We start from the raw sequence: 18,765 nt of genomic DNA, 5'->3' as shown, positions 1-18,765 counted from the left end.
CCCTCTACTCCAACTTGTCTTCCCCGCTGCCTGGTTTGAGAGCACTCTCTCACTCTTCTTGGGCAGTCTGGGTCCCCTCAGAAGTGACCCACCTTTACCCTCTGGCTTTAGCCCCTGCTGACCTGGGAGCAGGTAGAGAGAAAGGGCTGGGAAGAAGGCTGGCCAGGGCCCACCAGCTCTGGGGAGCAGCAGCCCCCTCCCCACCTGGCTATTCTGTTCCAGGGGCCCAATTAGAGGCCAGTGCCTTCCCTTCCCCCATCCCAATTTCTTGTGTCATCTAGAGCGGGAGAAGGAGAACTTCCTCTGACCCCTGGTGTGCTACCACTTCTCCTTTGTGTGCAGCGGGTACTGTGTGGGTAAGTTATTGTTATATTGTGCTCCTGTGATAAATGGACCTTTGTGAGACACTTTTTCACCCTGCCTGTGCTGGAGAGAAGGGAGGGAGTCTTGCCTGAGTGACTTCTCACAGAAAGCTCCAGAGGTGCTCAGAGCTGATAGCCTAGGCCTGGCAGGCTGCTCTTTCATTGGCACTCAAGGGTGTCAATCATTGTGGTCCTGCCAATCAGCTGTGAACTAGGTATCTGGAGGTGATTAGCCTTCTTTGTTAAACAGAACACTGAACCCTCCAAGGACTAAACAAAGAATGGCTCTGGAAAGACGGTTCCTAGGTGCACAGGGGCAGTCATGCCCATGTCACTAATTTGAACCCTTTAGTTTCATCCTCCTTCTTCAGGCCCTGTCTCTACTTGATTCTTTACATCTAGGCCCGTCCTAGGTTCTTTCAGTTCTACCCGTTATTTCCCTCCCATGTGCATTTCTTCTCTCCTCCCCTGCTGCTGCTGGCCTTGTTCAGCCCTCAACAACTCTTACGTGGACTACTAACCAGTCTCCTAACCAGTTTCCCTGCCTCGAGTCCCCCGGACCCACCCCCTGCCCCACCCAACACAATCTCCATCCCGGAAGCCAAATCAATCTTCTAAAAATACAAATCTGATTGTGTCACCTCCTGCTGAAAACCTTTCAACCTCTCCCGTGGCTCTTAGTACCCTTGGGATAAAGTCCAAACTACTTAGCATGGCACCCAGGGCCCTTCATGATTTGGCTCCTGCCAAATCGTCAGCCTCAGTTTGGGCAGTGCTCCCATTTCACACGTAGTCACAATGAACTACTTTGCAGGTTTCTGAGCATGCCATTCTTGGCTTTGCTCCTGGGACTTTACACATGACATTCCCTCTGCCTGGGACATCCTTCACACACCACCTTCTCTCCCATCTGTCTAGCCAATTCTTACTCATTCCTTAAGACTTCGACTAAACTCCCGCAGCCCAAGACATGTATTTCACTCATGTCTATATCTCTGATGCCTAGTACAGTGTCTGGAACATAACAGATCCTCAGTAGATGTTTGCTAAATAAATGAATGAATGAACGCCCCCAACTCAGTTGGCTATGTGCAAAATCATCTCTGAGGGACGCTGGCAGAGTTGATCAGTCCCTCTCTCTACGGAGGGAGACCTCTCCTCCCTTGCATATCATCCTTACTATACTGGGTTACAATTCCTTCTCTAAAATATCTGCCTCCCTAATTCAACTGTGAGCATCTGGAGGGCAGCGCCATGTCTGATCCACCTCAGGCTCCTACCTAGTCCCCAGCATAGTGCTTGGAATATAATGAATAAGCCTCCCAAATGCCTGACAGTTTTGTCCCTTGTCTCAAATCCCTCTACTCTTCCCCACAAATTCTCACCACCAATACAGCCAAACTGTCACACTCGTGGCTTTGCAACCATACAAAGCTCCTCCTCATCCCTGAAACTTTTCACCTGCGTTCCTATTGCCTGAAATGCCCTTCCCACCCACCCACCCACTCAAATTCTGCTACTTCTTTAGGAACCAGCTCAAATTCTCCTTCTTCCAGAGAGCTTTCATGCATCCACCCCAGCCCACCTCTGAGTAATGCTAACAATGCCCACCCATCTCATACAGCCCTGGGCATCCCCTCGTGTTACTCAGGGGAAAACCAAGACTCAGAGAGAGAAAGGACTCTCTCAAGGGCACAAAGCATGTGCAGTGGTAGAACTACTACCTGAACCCAAGTCTCCAGTCCACGTGTTCTCCCAGTAGCCAACATATGTGCCTCATCTGTATATTCCTCATGAAGACTACAATTTCCTAGAAGGCAGGACTATCTTCCACCCATTCATCTTCCCAGGGCTTGACTGCAGTGTGGAAAGCTCTAGAGCCAGACTGCCTGCTTTTCTCTCTTGGCCTCATTGGTTACTAGCTGTCTGACTTTAGGCAACCTAACCACCCTAAACCTCAGCTTCCTCATATGTAAATGAAGACAACAGCAGTGCCTACGTAATTAGACTGTTGTGAAGATTTAATGAAATAATGAATGTAAAGTGCCTAGAGCGGTATCTAGCACCTAGTAAATGCTCAACAGAGGCTACTTTATTATTGGTATTCTTAATATTAACAAAAATTAGAGGTGGGAGTTATTGGGGTGGGAGGGAATGAGAAAAGGAAACAAGCGATCGGATCAGTCTGAGATTTGGTGGAATCCAAACAAGGTTAGTGGTGCGGCAGGACGTTTGTACGTCTGAGTTCCTAGTGCCATGTGACTCTGTGAGGGCCCCAAGCACATGGTTCCATCCTGGCAGCGCAGCTTCCCTCACTCTCGCTCAGCTATTCTCAGCAGCCTGTAGGGGGAGCCAGGAAGCTAGGACGGGGGAGAGGCTGCTGGAAATCTTACTAAGGGCAGAAACGACACCCCATCGCTACTACCCATCTTAGCCCACTGTCTTGCCCCCTCCAGGACGCTCGCTAAGCTCTGTCCTCTGCAGCAGCTAAGCCGGGAGCTGTCCTTCAGCACCAGGGGCCGCCTTAGCCTGGGGCAGGACAGTGAGGGCGACAGCGGAGTTAGGGACACGGGACTGGTCCGATCCGCAGCCGGCTCCAGCGTCGCCTAGTCACGGGGACGGGGGCGGCGACCCAGGGTGGCAGCGAGACGCTACGGAGGTGCCTCCTTCTGCCTCTAACAATCACCCTCAGAAGTCCCCTAGCCCTCAGGGGGAGCGACCGGCTGCTTCAGGGAGGGAGGCGAGCGCCCGGGTCAGCGGGGGAGGGGGAGTGCCGGGCCTGGGACTCAGCGTGCGGCGAGTGCACGCGGGGAGCGGGCGGATGAACGGAGGCGCTGAAGTGAATGGAGTTGGGGGTGGACTGGAAACATCCCCAAACAGCACAGGCTGCGGCCGGCTGGGGGGGTGGGGTGGGGGGGAGTCCTGAGGCGCAGGCGCAGTCGGGGCCCCAGTCCCGCTCCCTCCTCCTCTTCGTGGCTCTTTCTCCGCCCCCACTCCCCCCCAAACACACTCGCACACGGGCTCTCAAGGTGTTCTCTGCACAGCGGAAGATGGCGACAGACTGAGGGGGCATGGCCAGCGGGAGCCAAGGGGCCGTGCCGCTCGGCGGCCGCCACAGCGGTGCGAACGCGAGGCGGAAGCGAGAGGCGCACTAAGTAAAGCCCCGCGTCGGCGTCCGGCGCCTGTGGCGCCGCCGGGAGCCAGGTGGCCCGCCCGAGCCGGAACTCCGGGAGCGGCGGGCGCGGAGCCGGAGCGGAGCTGGCCCGGGACCGGCCCCGGCCAACGGCCAGAGCGCGAGCGAAGCCCGAAGGGCCGAGCAGCGGGCCGGCCGGCGGGCCTAGGAGGGCGCGAGCGAGGCTGGGAGCGGCACAGAGCGGGCGGCCGGCGAGCAGGCGGACGGGCGGGCGGGAGCTGAGCAGCGCGGCGCGGGGCGAGCGAGCGGAGCGGAGCGGAGCGCGGCGGCCGGGCCCGCACGGCGGCGCTGAGGGGCGCAGAGCTGCGCCGAGCCGAGACGGCCGGAGCGGAGTGCTAGCCGGGCGGCAGCCGGCGCGGAGTGAAGTGGCGCTGAGCCCGGGGCAGCTAAGCGGCCCGACACTATGAGGAGTGCGGCGCCGCCGCCGCAGCCGCCACCGCCCCAGTGCCCCGCACCGCCCCCCGCTGGGACGCCGGGCAGCGCCTAGCGGGCCGGGCGGCCGCGCCCGGGCGGCGAGCGAGGGAGCGCGGGAGGGGCGCGGGGACGGCGCGAGAGCGCCCCGCCACTCCGGCCTGAGCGGGGCCCCGGGCCGGCCGGCCTGCCTCGCCATGCAGCCCCCGAGGTAGAGCCTGGACGGCGCCGAGGAGCGCGGAGCGGCGCGCAGCCGGCTTGCCCGCCCGCCAGCCAGCCCGAGACGGCCGTCCGGCCTCGCGCCCGCCTTTTCCCTCCAGCCCGGACCCCCCCTGAAATATGTTCAGGGGCGCTTGGATGTGGCCCGGGAAAGACGCCGCCGCGCTGACTATCTGCTGCTGCTGCTGCTGGGCTCCCAGGCCGAGCGACAAACCTTGCGCCGACTCCGAGCGGGCGCAGCGATGGCGACTGTCCCTGGCGTCCCTGCTCTTCTTCACCGTGCTGCTCGCTGACCATCTGTGGCTGTGCGCGGGGGCCCGGCCCCGGGCCAGGGAGCTGAGCAGCGCCATGCGGCCGCCCTGGGGGGCCGGCCGGGAGCTGCAGCCGGTGCCTCCTCGCGCGGTGCTGCCGCCGCCGCCGCAGCCGCCCGACCAGCCCAGCGCGCCCCCAGGCACCTGCGGCCCGCGACACAGCAACCTGACCAAAGCCGCCCCCGCCGCCGGTCCCTGGCCGGACTGCGGCGGCGTCCCAGAACCCACGGGGCTGGACGCAGCTTGCACCAAATGGCAATCTTTGCAGAGACTTTTCGAACCGACCACCCCAGCGCCCCCTCTACGGCCCCCCGACTCCCCTTCCCGTGCCCCGGCCGAGTTCCCCACCGCCAAAAAAAACTTGCTCAAAGGCCACTTTCGGAACTTCACTCTTTCCTTTTGCGACACCTACACGGTCTGGGACTTGCTGCTGGGCATGGACCGCCCCGACAGCCTGGACTGCAGCCTGGACACCCTGCTGGGGGACCTGCTGGCCGTGGTGGCTAGCCCGGGCTCCGGGGCCTGGGAGGTGTGTAGCAACTGTATCGAGGCGTACCAGCGGCTCGACCGACATGCTCAGGAAAAATATGACGAGTTCGACCTCGTGCTGCATAAATACTTACAGGCAGAAGAGTACTCAATCCGGTCCTGCACGAAAGGCTGTAAGGTAGGGACTGGCGTCCGCGGCCACAACGGCTGCCGCTTCGGCGGCGGGAGCCGTGGCGGTGGGACCGGGAGAAAAAAGGAGGTTTCCCCCTCTACCCACCTCACCTCCCCGCCATCACCCCCCACCGTTCTCAGTGGGGCACGGGTAGTGCTACCTTGGGACCCTCCCGGGAAGCAGGGCCTCAGGGATTCAAGTCAGGTAACCACCTGGCCAACTTCTATTGATTCTGGCTTTGGGCACCATCTGACTGGGGCTTTCTCGCGCCCCGCCCCCCGCATGAGGAGGGAGGGGTCCGGGGTCCCCCCGGTTGGCAAAGGGATGGAAAGAGGGTTCTGGCTCCCCCAGCCCCCGTCCTCACCTAGCGGTGCCCCTTTCCTTTCCTTGGCTGGAATGGAAAGTCCTGGGACTGGCTGGTGCAGGGGGAAGGCCAAAGGTGGGGGAAGAATATTTGGCAACCTAACCCTGACCCTTTGGCCCCTGCCAGTGGGTGAGAGGAGGGGCACCTGTTTGTAGGGCACAGCACACGGTTGACCTTATATGACCTGAGGTGGCTGGTCAGAGTCTAAGCAGGTGGAGCCCCAGGGTACCTGTTTTCTCCCAAGGAGGGTACCTGCCAGCTCCTCTCCCCTGACAAGAGAAGGAGCTGGGAGCAGGGCACAGCAGCCTGTGGGAGGACCCCTGGAGGCTGGTGCACTACAGAAGTCCCAGTGTTTTCCCAGTGCCCTGGGGTGGCAGTGGAGGGAAAGCTGGCTTACTGGCTGTTGGGAACGGGCATCCAGAGGAGAGGCGGGGCCCCCGCAGAATGGGCCTGCCTAGGGCAGAGCTGAGTGTTGAGAAACTTCTTGACCCTGAGCAGGGTCGTTCTGGACAGTGGGTGTATGGGGGCTGTAAACATTTGGGACATGGTGCTACTGCTCTGTTTGTGCAGCCTGGCCAGGTGGCCTGCCTCTGAGAGGAAAGAGAACAGCAAGGTCAAAGGGTCAAGTGAAGAGGAGACCAGGTGGGGGTGCTGGTCTCACCCATCCTTAAGCTGGGGGCCGAGAGCTGGAGAGGGAGACAGTTGCCTCCTAGCCTAGCTTGTCTCCCTCCGAGGCTTTGGGGAGGGACAGAAAGTGCCCCTTTCCATCTGACGTGACCCCTGCGGACTTCTGCTCGGTTCCACGCTCTTGGTGGGCTCCTTAGGGATTTGGGCAGGGGGTTGGGAAGGAAAGGGGTAGCTCCTTGCGCCTGACTTCACTTTCTCATTCTCCTTTTTCCTGTTCTCGTAACCTAGCAGTCTCCCTCCCGCCTCCCTCAGCCTCAGCTGACTCACTGCCTCACTCACACTACCAAATGAGATATTCCACTTCTTAAAGGTGTACAGACAGATAGACACACACACTGCCAAACAGCACCACCACCACCCCGGGCAAAGTCACACAGAGGTAGAGAGAGGTCGTCACACCCACAAACGGTGCCACAGAAGCAGACAAGGTGTCGTACATATGCACATCTCCCCAGGATGTCAGAGACTCACAGGCAGAAGTACTGTCACATGAAAAAGGACACATTTTGTCATATAGAGATAGAGACACACACCCTTGATGTCAGTGCAAGCAGAGGGACACGGGCCACTAGCAGACGGAATAAAGGATGTCTGTCTTTTGTGACCTTCCCTCCAACCCCGTGGCCCCGACTTTTTCTTTCCCACAATCTCCAGGATGAAAAAGAGACCGTGCTACAACTTTCCCGTGGGGTTTTCTCCGGGTCATAGTTGGCTTCAGGCTCTGTCTGATCCGGCACTAAATAATAATCCCTCATGTTGATTATTTTTACCAAGCAGTTTGTTGGAGGAGAAAGACAGCTGATCTCTCGGATTCAGGAGGCCTGATCATCTCTACCACTTGTTCGTAGTGTGACCTTGGGCATGTCACTTCACTTCTCTAAGCTTTTGTTTCCTCATTCGTAAAACAAGGACAATAAGCCTGGCTCTGCCTACATCCTGAGTCTTTTGTGAGATTGAAGTGGGAAGAGGTAGCTGATAGTATTTTGTAAAAATAATAGAACACCTGGCAGTGATGTCCTGCTTAAGGTTTGTAGCCTCTTTCACGTGTATTATGAGATCACAACTGCCTGGGGAGGCTGGTAATACCAGCATCATGAGCCCCATTTTACAGATGGGGAAACTGAGGTGCAGGGGGCTCAAGCAGTTTGCCCGAAGGCCACTCGGCTAAGGAGCAGGAGTGCCAGGACTCCAACCCGCATGGCGTTGGTGCTAAGCTCACGCTTTGGCCATGGCCTCTCATCAGGTTTGCAATGGCCAGGGCCCTCCCTGCTCTCCTTTGTCTCCTTGCCGCTTTCACACTCTCACTCTCTCTCTCCCTCTCCCTCTCAAGTGAACTCCGCCTGCTCTCTTGCTGCCTGCTGTGCTGGGAGAAGGGCAGTGTCAGCTCCACAGCTTTCTTCCTGTCTTTCCCACCCTCTCCAACGTGCTCTCCCTTCACTGAGGCCTACACCCACAGGCCTCTAGATTCCAGCTGTATTACAGGCCCTACAGGAAAAGACAGCCCTGCTCTCCTCCTTCCTGCAGCCCCTCTGTCTTCACCCCAGTGCCCCACCTCTATCCCAGGCCTTTTCTGCAGATCCCCAAGCCTGCCCCCCAGCTTCAAGCCCTGCTGTCCAGCCCCTCCCCCAAATGGGATCCCTTGGAGACGATGCCACATCCTCCAAGCTTCTCCAGGGTGGAGAGCACACCGCCCCAGGCTAGGGTGAGGAGGCTTCCTGTGCTGCTGGAAACCAAACCTGGAGCCTTTGCTCCAAGGCCAGGTGACCCCCATCCCCGGGGGCCTGTCCCCAGTATTTCAGTTAGATCTTTCCCGGGCAGCCCCAGAAACCCTGTTCTCTCCCTTTGCAACATCTGCCCCTGTTTCGGGCCACACAGGACCCCACACATCATACCTGTCCTCACTGCTGCCTGTGACACCTCCCAATTTAGTACCAGCTGTGACATTTCCTTAATGTGTGACTGACTTCCTCTCACACAGCAGGGCCGATGATAACTTAGGGAGGCCAATGCCCGTTCCCACGCTGGCCTCTCCCAACCCCTGGGGCCCCGCTCCACCCCTCCCTTACCTCCCTGTGCACGCATCCCCTCAGCCCTTGCCTCCTGCTCTGCTTGACCCTTCTGGCCCTGCCTGTGGTTACTGGACCACCCCCTCACTCCCCAGCCCTCTCCGTCTCCCAGCCCTGCCAGACCCCGCCTGGTTCTGATTGCCTCTTCCTCCACCTCTGCCCCTTCCCTACTCTAAATTGAGGATAGTCTGATTGAGGGGTGGGGTGGGGGGGCAGTGGTGAGATGGGAACAAAGCCCTGGCCTCTTCTCTCATAGCTCTGATCCAAGAGGGGATAGAAGCCCAAGAGAAGGCCAGTTCTCAGTTCTCACTAGCCATAGGGCCACAACCGTAAAGGTTAGTGCCAAGGAAGGATGCGATAGTTCTGTTCTCTTCGGGACTGGCCCACACCCACCTGGCATATTGTGTGTTTGGTTCTGGGTCTCACACTGAGCAGTTTAGGAGGAGGCTAAAACTCAAGTTCTCCTGGACAGAGTTGAAGGAGCTGTTTCACCTGAAGAAGAGGAGACTCAGGAAGGTGTGGTCTCCAACTTCAGACCTCAGCAGAGTTGTCAGGGTGCAAAAGAAGAGGGATGTCCTGCTTAACCCCAGAGGGACTTCATGGTTAGAAAGTCCTGGGTTCAAGCCCAGCTTTTTTTAGTGTATTACCTGTGTGACCTTGAGCTAGGGACTTCAGCTCTCTCAGCCTCACTTTTCTCATCTGTAAAATGGAGGTAATTCATCAGAACAGCCCTATGAGCTCATTATTAATGAGAAGTCTGCACAGTACCTAGGCCTGGCATATCAGAGTTGTTCAGTTAACAGTTTTTTCCTTCCGAAGAGGGAACAGAGTGCCTTGAGAGGAGGTGAGTTCCTGCTCTCAGGGGAAAGGTCTAGCCTGATTCAGACAGAGCCCTGGGGGAAATGCTGTGGAGATGACTCTGACTCCGGAGTCTAGGGCAGGTTGGACCAGCTGACCTCTGAGGTCTGTGTCAGCTCAGAGTTCAGGCCAGTGAGCAGCACTGGATGGGCAAGGCCAGGGAAGGAGGCCTAACACCCACACCCAGGGGAGGGGGCTGCCAGAGCCAGCACCTCGCCCTCTGCCCTTACCCGTTGGGGACCTCTTCCTCCACTCCGGCTGGCAGCTGTTTCTGCCTCGCTGCCTTCCTCTCTCCTCCCACCTGCCACGGTTTTCCTGCCAAGCAGGATTCCCAGGCTAACGCTGGTGCTGAGAGCAGGAAGCTCGGGGCACTGGGCAAAGGGCAGGAGCCCCAGGTTGGCAAGTGGTCCCTGTTGTCACCCAAGCTTTCAGGCACGGAGCAGTGCCCCACAGTCAGCCTCCCTGACCCAGGGTTCGTGAGGGCAGAGGGAGTATCCTTGTCCCCATTTGGGGGTGGAGGAAGGGGGAGGCAGCCAAGAAGCAGCCTCCCAGGACCATGTCAAAGGCTCCCCTGAGGAGGGGTGTCCAGATCCACCGAAGCTCACTGGCCATGAACGTGAGCACCGGGCTTCTGAGAAGGGCCGGGGACAGGGCAAAGGCAATGTTTGTAGCTCAGACAGGGTATAGGGGCTTAAACGTGAGAGTGGGAAAGTGGCCCCATGCTGCCCACACCTCTCCGGATCCCCTCACCCCTACCCTGGCCCACCCCACTACCAATCCCCATATTCCTCCCAATTTTGGCCCACAGCCAACACCCCCCACGTACCAATGACCCCACAACCTTCCCAACCTTCTGCTAGACCCTTCCCAAACCGCACCCTCACCTCACTCCTCCAACGCCCACTTCTCCCCACAGTTACCCCCACCTGCTCCCACCCCTCCCCTTCCCCCCACGCCCCTCCCTGCTCCCTTCTAACGGCCAGCCCTCTCCCATCTCCCACCCAGCTCCACTCCCCTCATCTCTCACCTCTTAACTCACACTCCACCAACCCTTACCCCGCGTCCTGACCATCTTCTGGCCTCATCCCTAACCCCCGTCCCGGCACTGCACCTCTTGCCCCTGTCTCCTGCATGCCCCCTCACCCCTCGCATCCCTCACACCCCTCTCACACTTCGCCTCTCTGATCCCCATCCCTCCTCCTGCCCCCCTTTCATCTTCTGGTCCCCTCTTCTCCTGTCCCCTTTCTCCCTCTGCTCTTTTTCTCCTTCCTGCCTTCTCTCCTCCCCACTCAGTGTGGACGTGTGTGTGTGTGCATGCACACACGCTTAGACACATAGACATACACACAATCTTCTTCATGGCGACTTCCCACAGGCTGGTGCCTGACTACTATAGTCACCATAGCAACGGGAACCTCCATGAAGGATAAACTGGTATCTCCTGAAGGTGGGGGCGGAGGGGAGTTAAGTGGAGGAAGGGAGCCCAGCAGCCTCCCACCCACTCTCATGGTCTGACTGGAAGAGTCTGCTGAACACAGTGGAGGTAAGGGTGAGGAAAGGGAAGACAGTGGGTGGGGCTGAGATTAAAGGAGAGTCAGGGATCTCCGAACACATCACAAGCATGAGAGGGTGCCTCTAAGCCATGTGGGTGCACGTTGGTCTCCTCCCCAGGCATCAGTGTCTCAGGGAAAGGGCACACCCACCCTTCGGTGTGTGGGTGCATATGTGGGACGACACCTTAGGCTCGAGGGTGGGAGTTTGCCCTAGAAAAACTTCTCCCTCAGGGCAGTTCTTTTATGGGCAGTTGTTTTATGTTCCCACCCTGTGAGGCTCTTTACCTGCCCTGTGCCCTTGCAGACTGGGCATCAGACCTGCCCCCACCCCTACTCCCCCATCCCCAGCTCACGTCTCAGCCACATGTGGATTCCAGCTGCAGGTGTTTGCTGGAAAACCAGGGGCAGCTTCTGAGGGGGTTTAGACAAATGTGGGACTCCAGGAGCACCATTCTCCAATGCTGAGCCGGGAGGTCTCTGGGGAATAGGTATGTTGTGTTCCTTTGGTTACAGGCGCACAGACCAGGATGTGTGCAGGGATGCTGGACCAGACTTTTCTCCCTGGGCATATGAGGGTGTTCAGAAAAGCCTGAATTTTTGATACCTCGAGCCAGGCAGGTGCTTAGAGAAGAGAGCAAGGGCACCAGGTGAGTTGCAGCTGGCCCTGGTGAAGGAAGGGGTTACCGAGGAGTGACAGGAGCTGCCAGGACCAAAGCTCCTGTTTGAATGGATTCTGGAAAAAGGAGCTGGAACCTGAGCCACAAGTCTCTGGGCCAGAAGGTGAAGGCAGGCTGGTGCCAAAGAACAAAGGCAAAGGGGAAAAGAAAACTGCCAGCTTTCAAGTGCCTGGGAGATGCCAGGGGCTTTATGTGTGTCCATGAACTCATTTAATCCTGATAGTCATCCTAGCAGGCAGGTACTCCCATTATTCCCTTTTTACAAATGTGACAACTGAGGTTCAGTGAAGGAAAGTGACCAGGCCACATAGCTAAAAGGTGGGAGGACTGCCACACAAACCCAGGTCTGTCTGTTCTTTCCCCAGTGCACACATGTATAAAGAAAATCTTAATAAACTCCCCCAGCCATCAGAAGCAATGCCCAGCTGGCTCTTGAGAGGCTGGAGTGAGAAGCTGACGAACTGCAAGGGAAATCCACCAGCACCTACTGGCAACTTGTAGGGACCCCCTGGAGTGGCTCAGATCCAAAGTGGGGACCCACCAACATTCTCCTTGTTCAATACCCCAATCTCTTGTCCTTGAGCCCCAGTGATAATCACCAGTATCCTCTTGAGATTGTGACAGAGGATGGGCGTGAGGAAAGGAGGTGTTTGCTCCCTCCTTTTTCTACAGGCTCTACCAAGGAGATGGGAGGAGCTGGGCTCCTCTTGCCTGGAAGGAGGGTATCTGTTAGATTCTCAGCCCCAGTCTGCTGGAAGGATCAACCGGGGCAGGAGAGGAGTAGGTCTCCTAGACAGACCTAGTGCAGGCCTGAGCCCTGCCCAGCAGCTGCTGGGAGAGCTGGGAGGGGAAACCGTGAGACCTTATCACCCAGAGCCTGTGGAGGCCCGGCCTGGGCTTTGGACACCCAGTTCCCATGCCAGGCTTTTGGTGAGCCCTGGCCTGGGATGGCGAGGCTTCTCTTGGAGGTAGAAGGAAGTGCCAACTCACCAAGCTGTGCCCGGAGAAGGACGAGTGGTGGTGGTGGGTTTTACCATTGTTTCCTGTCTTTGTATTTGGTTTCCAGCAGATAGCATGGCTACCTGGCTGTGAAAGGTGAGAATATCTGCTTAGTGTTGAACTCAACTAAAACTTCCAACCAGGTTAATCCTTCAGAGCTATTATAGACTCAGAATCTTTTAAAAATACCTTTTTTTCCAATTGCCAACAAAATGGTCTCTGAGAAATTTTGGAAAATAGAAATATAACAGGAAAAAGGTCCCAGAGATGCTCTTAACGTTATAGTGTATTTCCTCCTAATATGTCTTTTTGTAGCATAATTTTTTATTGTGGTAAAATATACATAACATCAGATTTACCATTCTAACTATTTTTAGGTGTACAATTCAGTGGCATTAAGTATATTTGCAATGTTGTACAACCATCTCCACTATTCATTCCTAAAATGTTTTTATTCTCCTAAACAGAAACTCTTTATCCATTAAACAATAACTCTCCATTCCTCCCTCCCCCCAGCCCCTGGTAACCTCTATTCTATTTCCCATCTCCATGAATTTGAATATTCTGAGTAATTCATATAAGTGGAATCATACACTTTTTGTCCTTTCGTGTCTGGCTTATTTCATTAAACATAATGTGTTCAAGGTTCATCCATGTTGTGGCATGTATCAGTACTTCATTCTTTTTTATGGTTGAATAATATTCCATTGTCTGGATGTACCACATATTTTAAATTCATTCATCTCTATGGACACTTGGGTTGGTTCCACCTTTGGACAATTATGAATAAAGCTGCTATGAACGTTCATAGACAGGTTTTTGTGTGGACCTATATTTTCATTTCCTTCCACATTTTGGCCATTGTGAATAATATTGTTATGAACATTGGTATACAGGTATCTGTTTGAATCCCTGCTTTCAATTCTTTTGGTTATATACCCGGATATGGACTTGCTGGATCACGTGGTAATTCTATATTTAACTTTCTGAGGAACCTCCATAGTGTTCTCTACAGCACTGCACCATTTTATATTCTTATGAGCAATGCACAGGGTTCCAATTTCTCCACATTCTCATCAACATTTCCTTTTTTTTTTTGATAATAGCCACCCTAATAGATGTGACTATATATTTTTACATAGTTGAAATCATCCAGGTTTTTCATCCTGATCTTTTTAACTTATTGCTAAAGTTATACTGAATATCTTTCCATGTAATTAGATGTTCACAAACCTCTTTTTTTTTTTTTTTTGGCTGTGCTGCACGGCTTGCAGAATTAGTTCCCCTAGCAGGGATTGAACCTGGGCCCTTGGTAGTGAAAGCATGGAGTTCTAACCACTGGACCGCCAGGGAATTCCCACAAACATCATTCTTGATGAGCATGCAATATCCCATCCCATGAATTTAGTGCAATTTAGTTACCTAGTACCCTATTGTTGGATATTTACTTTCAACTTTTACTATTGTAAATAATGCTGTGATGGATATCTTTGTCCATAAATCTTTGTCAGATCTATGATTCCTTTTTTTAATGAATAGTATCTCAATCATTTTTTTCTTATTTCTCTACTTTGCTGAGTTTCTTAAATCGCAAAATAATGCACCTTCATTGTACCAAGTCTAACAATACAGAGGTTTATAAAGAAACCTCTGTAGTCCACTTAGTAATCTTCCTGTTCCCTCCCCTCCCAGTCCCGCTGCCCTGAGGTCACTGATGTTAACAGTTTGGTGTGTATCCTTCCATCCCTCTCTGAGCTTACATCAACATTTGCACACAAAATGACTTTTTCTTTCCCTTGTTTTGCATACAAATGGAAGCATATACATTAATTCTTCAGGACGAACATTTGGAACTAGCCTTGCAGAATCAAAGAGTATTAACCTTTCTAAGGCTTTTGACATACAAATTTCTTTCTTACCAAATTTCTTTCCAGAAGGCTGCTTCTAGTTTATACCCTTGCCAAAAATGTGAGACTAATTTACCACCCTTGTCTAATATTGATTATCATATTTTTTTTAACTTTACTAATTTGTAGCTGAAAAGTGTTATAGCATTGGCTTGTAATTTGCATTCCTTAGGTCAAATTTTGTTTTTCTTGTTTATGTCATTTTTATTGCCTGTTTTATGAATTGTCTGTCCATGTCTTGTGTTTTTATTATTGATTTGAATGTACTCTTTTATATGTATTAATGATTTTTTTTCTGATTACATTTGTAGCAGTTGTGGTTTTTTCCATTTATTATTTGCATCTTAGAGCTTGAAAGGAGGTCATGGGAAGGAAAGGAACTATCCCAGGCACTTTTTATATACTTTATCGCACTTAATTCTTACATCTGTCTTGTGAAGTGTATATATATTTATCCCCATTTTACTTAGGAGAAAACAGGCTCAGAGAGGTTAAGTAACTGGCTCAAGGTCATCCAGCTAATAAGAGTTGGAGCTGGGATCTGAATCCAGGTCAAATCCAGGGTACCCAATCTGTACCAGTGTAATTTTACTATAGGTAAAGCTTTGTGCTAGTTGCTTTACAGACATCATTTACAGAAAGGTTAAGGATATGTGCTTTTATTATCTCCATTTTGCAGATAAGGAAAGTACAGATCAGGGAATTTAAGTAACTTGTTTGAGTTTTCAAAACTGGTGAGAGCAAACCTGGGATTTGACCACAGGAATGTTTGAGGTTAAAGATGTTTGACCCTGTCTTCTCTCCATGCATGCTGTCTCCCTAGGGACCATCTTCTTGGATCCAAATTGAGACTCAGGGAGAGTACTTTGCTTACAGTCACATAGCAAATTAGTGACTGAGTCCCTACCTCCTTACGGATGACTTGTCCAAGTTCATACAGCCAGTTAGTGGCAGAGCCAGAATCTGAACCCAGCTCTGGCTAACTCTTCACCTGACTGGAGCAAAGGCTTTTCGATGAAGAACGTTTATGGAGCAAGCTGGGGAGAAGGAGCAATTAGGTAGAGTGTTGTGGCTGCCCTGAAACCTTTCTGAAGGAATGGACTCTAGTATTGGAGTCTTCCAGAGCAAGGCAGTTCCAGGAGCCCCTACGTGACAAGACCTAGAACAGGAGAACTCATGTCCAAAGGCAAGAAGACCTTTCTACAAGGAGAGAGCTGCCTTCCCATCACCAGTTGCCAAAGATCAGAGCAGGAACAGTTGCCTCTTTTCAACACTCCCAGGGTGTGTGTGTGTTTGTGCTCCCATGCATGCGCACATGCATGCATTTAGAGGAAAGAGGAAAGGGAGTGCTTTGATGGGCGAATGGAAATGGTCATTTGTAGCCCCTAGTACCCAAGTATTCTTCCCCCGACACTCCCTTACAAAGAAAACTTTACTCATATTGGGAATGAGCTGAATACACTGATTTTAGAAAATCACTCTCCCATCCAGTCCTAGAAATCTCTCCCCAACTTGACTTGAAATTCCATCAAAAAGATTTGTTTAAGTAACAAGCTAATTACTTCAATGGTGATAGTGAAATGGAGGGACCATCCTAGGGGCAATATGGTGTATAAGCTTGGGAACTGAAGCCCAGGTAAACTTGACTTCACATTCCAGCTTGAAATCTGTCTTCTCCGTAAAACAGTTGTTGAGACCTTTCATCTCTCTTGGAACCTCATTTTCTTTGAATTCAAAGCTAAGAAATAGGGTCATTATTAGGCTTCAATGACATATAACATGCTAATCTCTTAAGAGCACAGTGCCTGTGAGATGGAAAGTGCTCAGGAAATGGTAGCCACCATATATTATTATTGGCTGTGTGGCCTTGGACGAGCTTTTTTTTTTTAATTTATTTTTGGCTGCATTGGGTTTTTGTTGCTGCGCGTGGGCTTTCTCCAGTTGTGGCAAGTGGGGGCTACTCTTTGTTGCAGTGCACGGGCTTCTCATTGCGGTGGCTTCTCTTGTTGTGCAGCACAGGCTCTAGGCACATGGGCTTCAGTAGTTGCAGCATGCAGCCTCAGTAGTTGCAGCATGCGGGCCCTAAAGTGCGCAGGCTTCAGTTGTTGTGGCACGTGGGCTTAGTAGTTGTGGCTCACAGGCTCTAGAGCGCAGGATCAGTAGTTGTGGCACACAGACTTAGTTGCTACACGGCATGTGGGATCTTCCCAGACCAGGGCTCGAACCCATGTCCCCTGCATTGGCAGGCGAATTCTTAACCACTGTGCCACCAGGGAAGTCCTGGACAAGCTATTTTAACTCTGGTCCTTCCTGTCCTCACCTGTAAATGTTTCTCCATCTCAGGGGGTGGTTGTGAGGATTCAATGAGTTAATAAAGGTCAGCTGCTTAGAACAGAGCCTGGCGTATGGTAAGCACTTAAAAAATGGTAGCTATAATTATTGTCACCTTAATTAGCTGTGTTTAATCTAAATGACTGCTTAATACTCAATTGAGATTGACAACACTTTCCCTTAGGAGAAGGGAAAGGTAATTTGGGAGCAGCAGGTGAAGTGTCTAGTGTGGAGGTGGAAGGTTAGGAGCCAGAAGGCAACTGGAGAGATTCTAGTGAATGAGAGCACAGAGATATATTCAGGTAGGGGAGGGAAGAGCCAGAGATGGAAGAACTCCAAAGCCTTGATTTACCTCACCCCCAGAGACCAAGCACAACTAACAACTACCTTTTATTAGGTCTCTCCCCAGCCTCTCATCTGGTTAGCAAGGTACTGTGTTTGGGGACAGAAGTAAGGTAGGGGCAAGGAGCTGGTTTCACAATGATCCCTGCAGGAAGCCTGAGATTTCTGCCTGGGCCTGGGCCCAGACTAGCAGTGTGTGCCCCCTGGGAGGGGGCAGCGGGATTTTATGCCAAACACATTTGTGTGCAGCTCAAATGAAGCTATGGTTGTCATGTCACACTGGCACCATTTCTATGGTGGGTGGCCTGCACAGCTGTTGGGCACAGAGGCCCTCAAAGTTCCCCTCCTCTCATATGAGTTCTCTTTGGCTGTGGGGCCACTCATTAATTCTGCTGGCCTGTTAAGCTGACCTGACCTAAGCCCATGCCCCAGACAGTGGTGATGGAGTAGACAATCCATGACTGGGCAGTAGGGCCTGGGGTTTTGTGGCTGAGTCTGGCAAGGTCGGTCAGGTCAAGTCTTGGGGATTTTGTTTTGTTGTTTTTGAGGTTCATGGCTGCATATCAGTTTATATATTTATTTTCATTTTATCAAAGTAATACATGTTCATAATTTTAAAAGACATAAGCTACATATATATAGTCACTCTTCAGAGTTAAACACTTGAAGCTCTCTTAGCTTTTTCTTCTGATATTTATTGCCACATTTTTAATGGTGTGCCAATACTGCTTATTTCTTGACTTTTCTGTTTGAAATACCTTTGTGCACACAAAGATACACACGTATACGTACATATACATGTATACACGTATGTATATCTATTCCATATATATATATATATTCTTGTAGCATCTGTCTTTTAAATGATATATAATGTAATATCTTTTAAATGATAAGTATAGAGCTCATTGCTTATAATTAAAACAGAAGCCCTCTGCTCCAACCCTAAGCTTCACTCTTCAGAGTCAAATACTTCTAAACCTCTTAGCTGTTTCTTCTAATATTTACCTCCACATCTCTAAATGATATACCAATACTGTCATTTCTTGATTTTTTTTTTCTGATTTAAATATATACTGCCTTTTTATTTTTTTAGAGTGGGATTTAGCTCTCTTACTACCAGCAGCACCGTATGTGCACTCCCCTCATATATCCAATATTGTCATATCACAATTTCTGGTTTTAACAGTATCCCATATTTACATTATAAGGATTATAAATATTGTTCACAGCTGAGTCATGTAGAATACTGTGATTACATTTTCTTCCTTGGCCAACTTGTTTTCCTGGAGTTAATAATTGCCTCTCTTTTTTCTATTTGCTTAGTTTTCTGATTTTTTTTTTCTGTTTTTTTTTTTGGGTTTTTTTTTTTTTTTTTGCTAATGTATCCCCAATTTCTCCATGAAAGCTGTAAAATTCATGCAACACATTACATAACCCATTACTTTCACCCTTTTCTTGGAAATCTACACCTTACTCCAGTCTGGGCTAGTTGCCGAAGGCTTGGTTTACAAGTGCTTGGATTTCAAGCACTTAGCAGGCATCTCTTCTGTATACCTAATTCCATGTGAAGTCCTGAGGGAAATACACAGATAAGACACAGTCCCTGTCCTCAGGGAGCCTACCGTCTCAAAGATGTTTAATTCATTCAGATATCTTGCCAGAAGGCTTGAGCTCCTCCCAAGGACTTTGATCTAGGCTGTGTCTTTGATCCCACACTCCAGGCAGAAATTCCCCTCTCCATCTCCACTGAATTACCAAAAGAATACAATACAGTCTCCCAGAGAGCAAATGTGGTCTTAGGCTGCATTAACAGAAACAGAG

General features: G+C 51.8%; 1 protein-coding gene across 1 annotated transcript in view; it reads left to right on the top strand.

Annotated features, from left to right (window-relative positions):
• The first annotated feature begins 3,333 nt into the window (after positions 1-3,333).
• The window catches only part of NALF2 (NALCN channel auxiliary factor 2), a 28,716-nt gene continuing 13,284 nt past the window's right edge, over positions 3,334-18,765 (top strand). Inside the window, exon 1 of the mRNA XM_060087741.1 lies at positions 3,334-5,163. Coding sequence (XP_059943724.1) covers positions 4,306-5,163 — 858 coding nt within the window. The 5' untranslated portion in view covers positions 3,334-4,305. The remainder of the gene's footprint in view (positions 5,164-18,765) is intronic.

Source organism: Mesoplodon densirostris, chromosome X (genome assembly GCF_025265405.1).
Source record: "Mesoplodon densirostris isolate mMesDen1 chromosome X, mMesDen1 primary haplotype, whole genome shotgun sequence".
NCBI lineage: Eukaryota > Metazoa > Chordata > Mammalia > Artiodactyla > Ziphiidae > Mesoplodon > Mesoplodon densirostris.
Note: the sequence above shows the minus strand (reverse complement) of the source record. Positions and strands in the feature narration are given on the sequence as shown.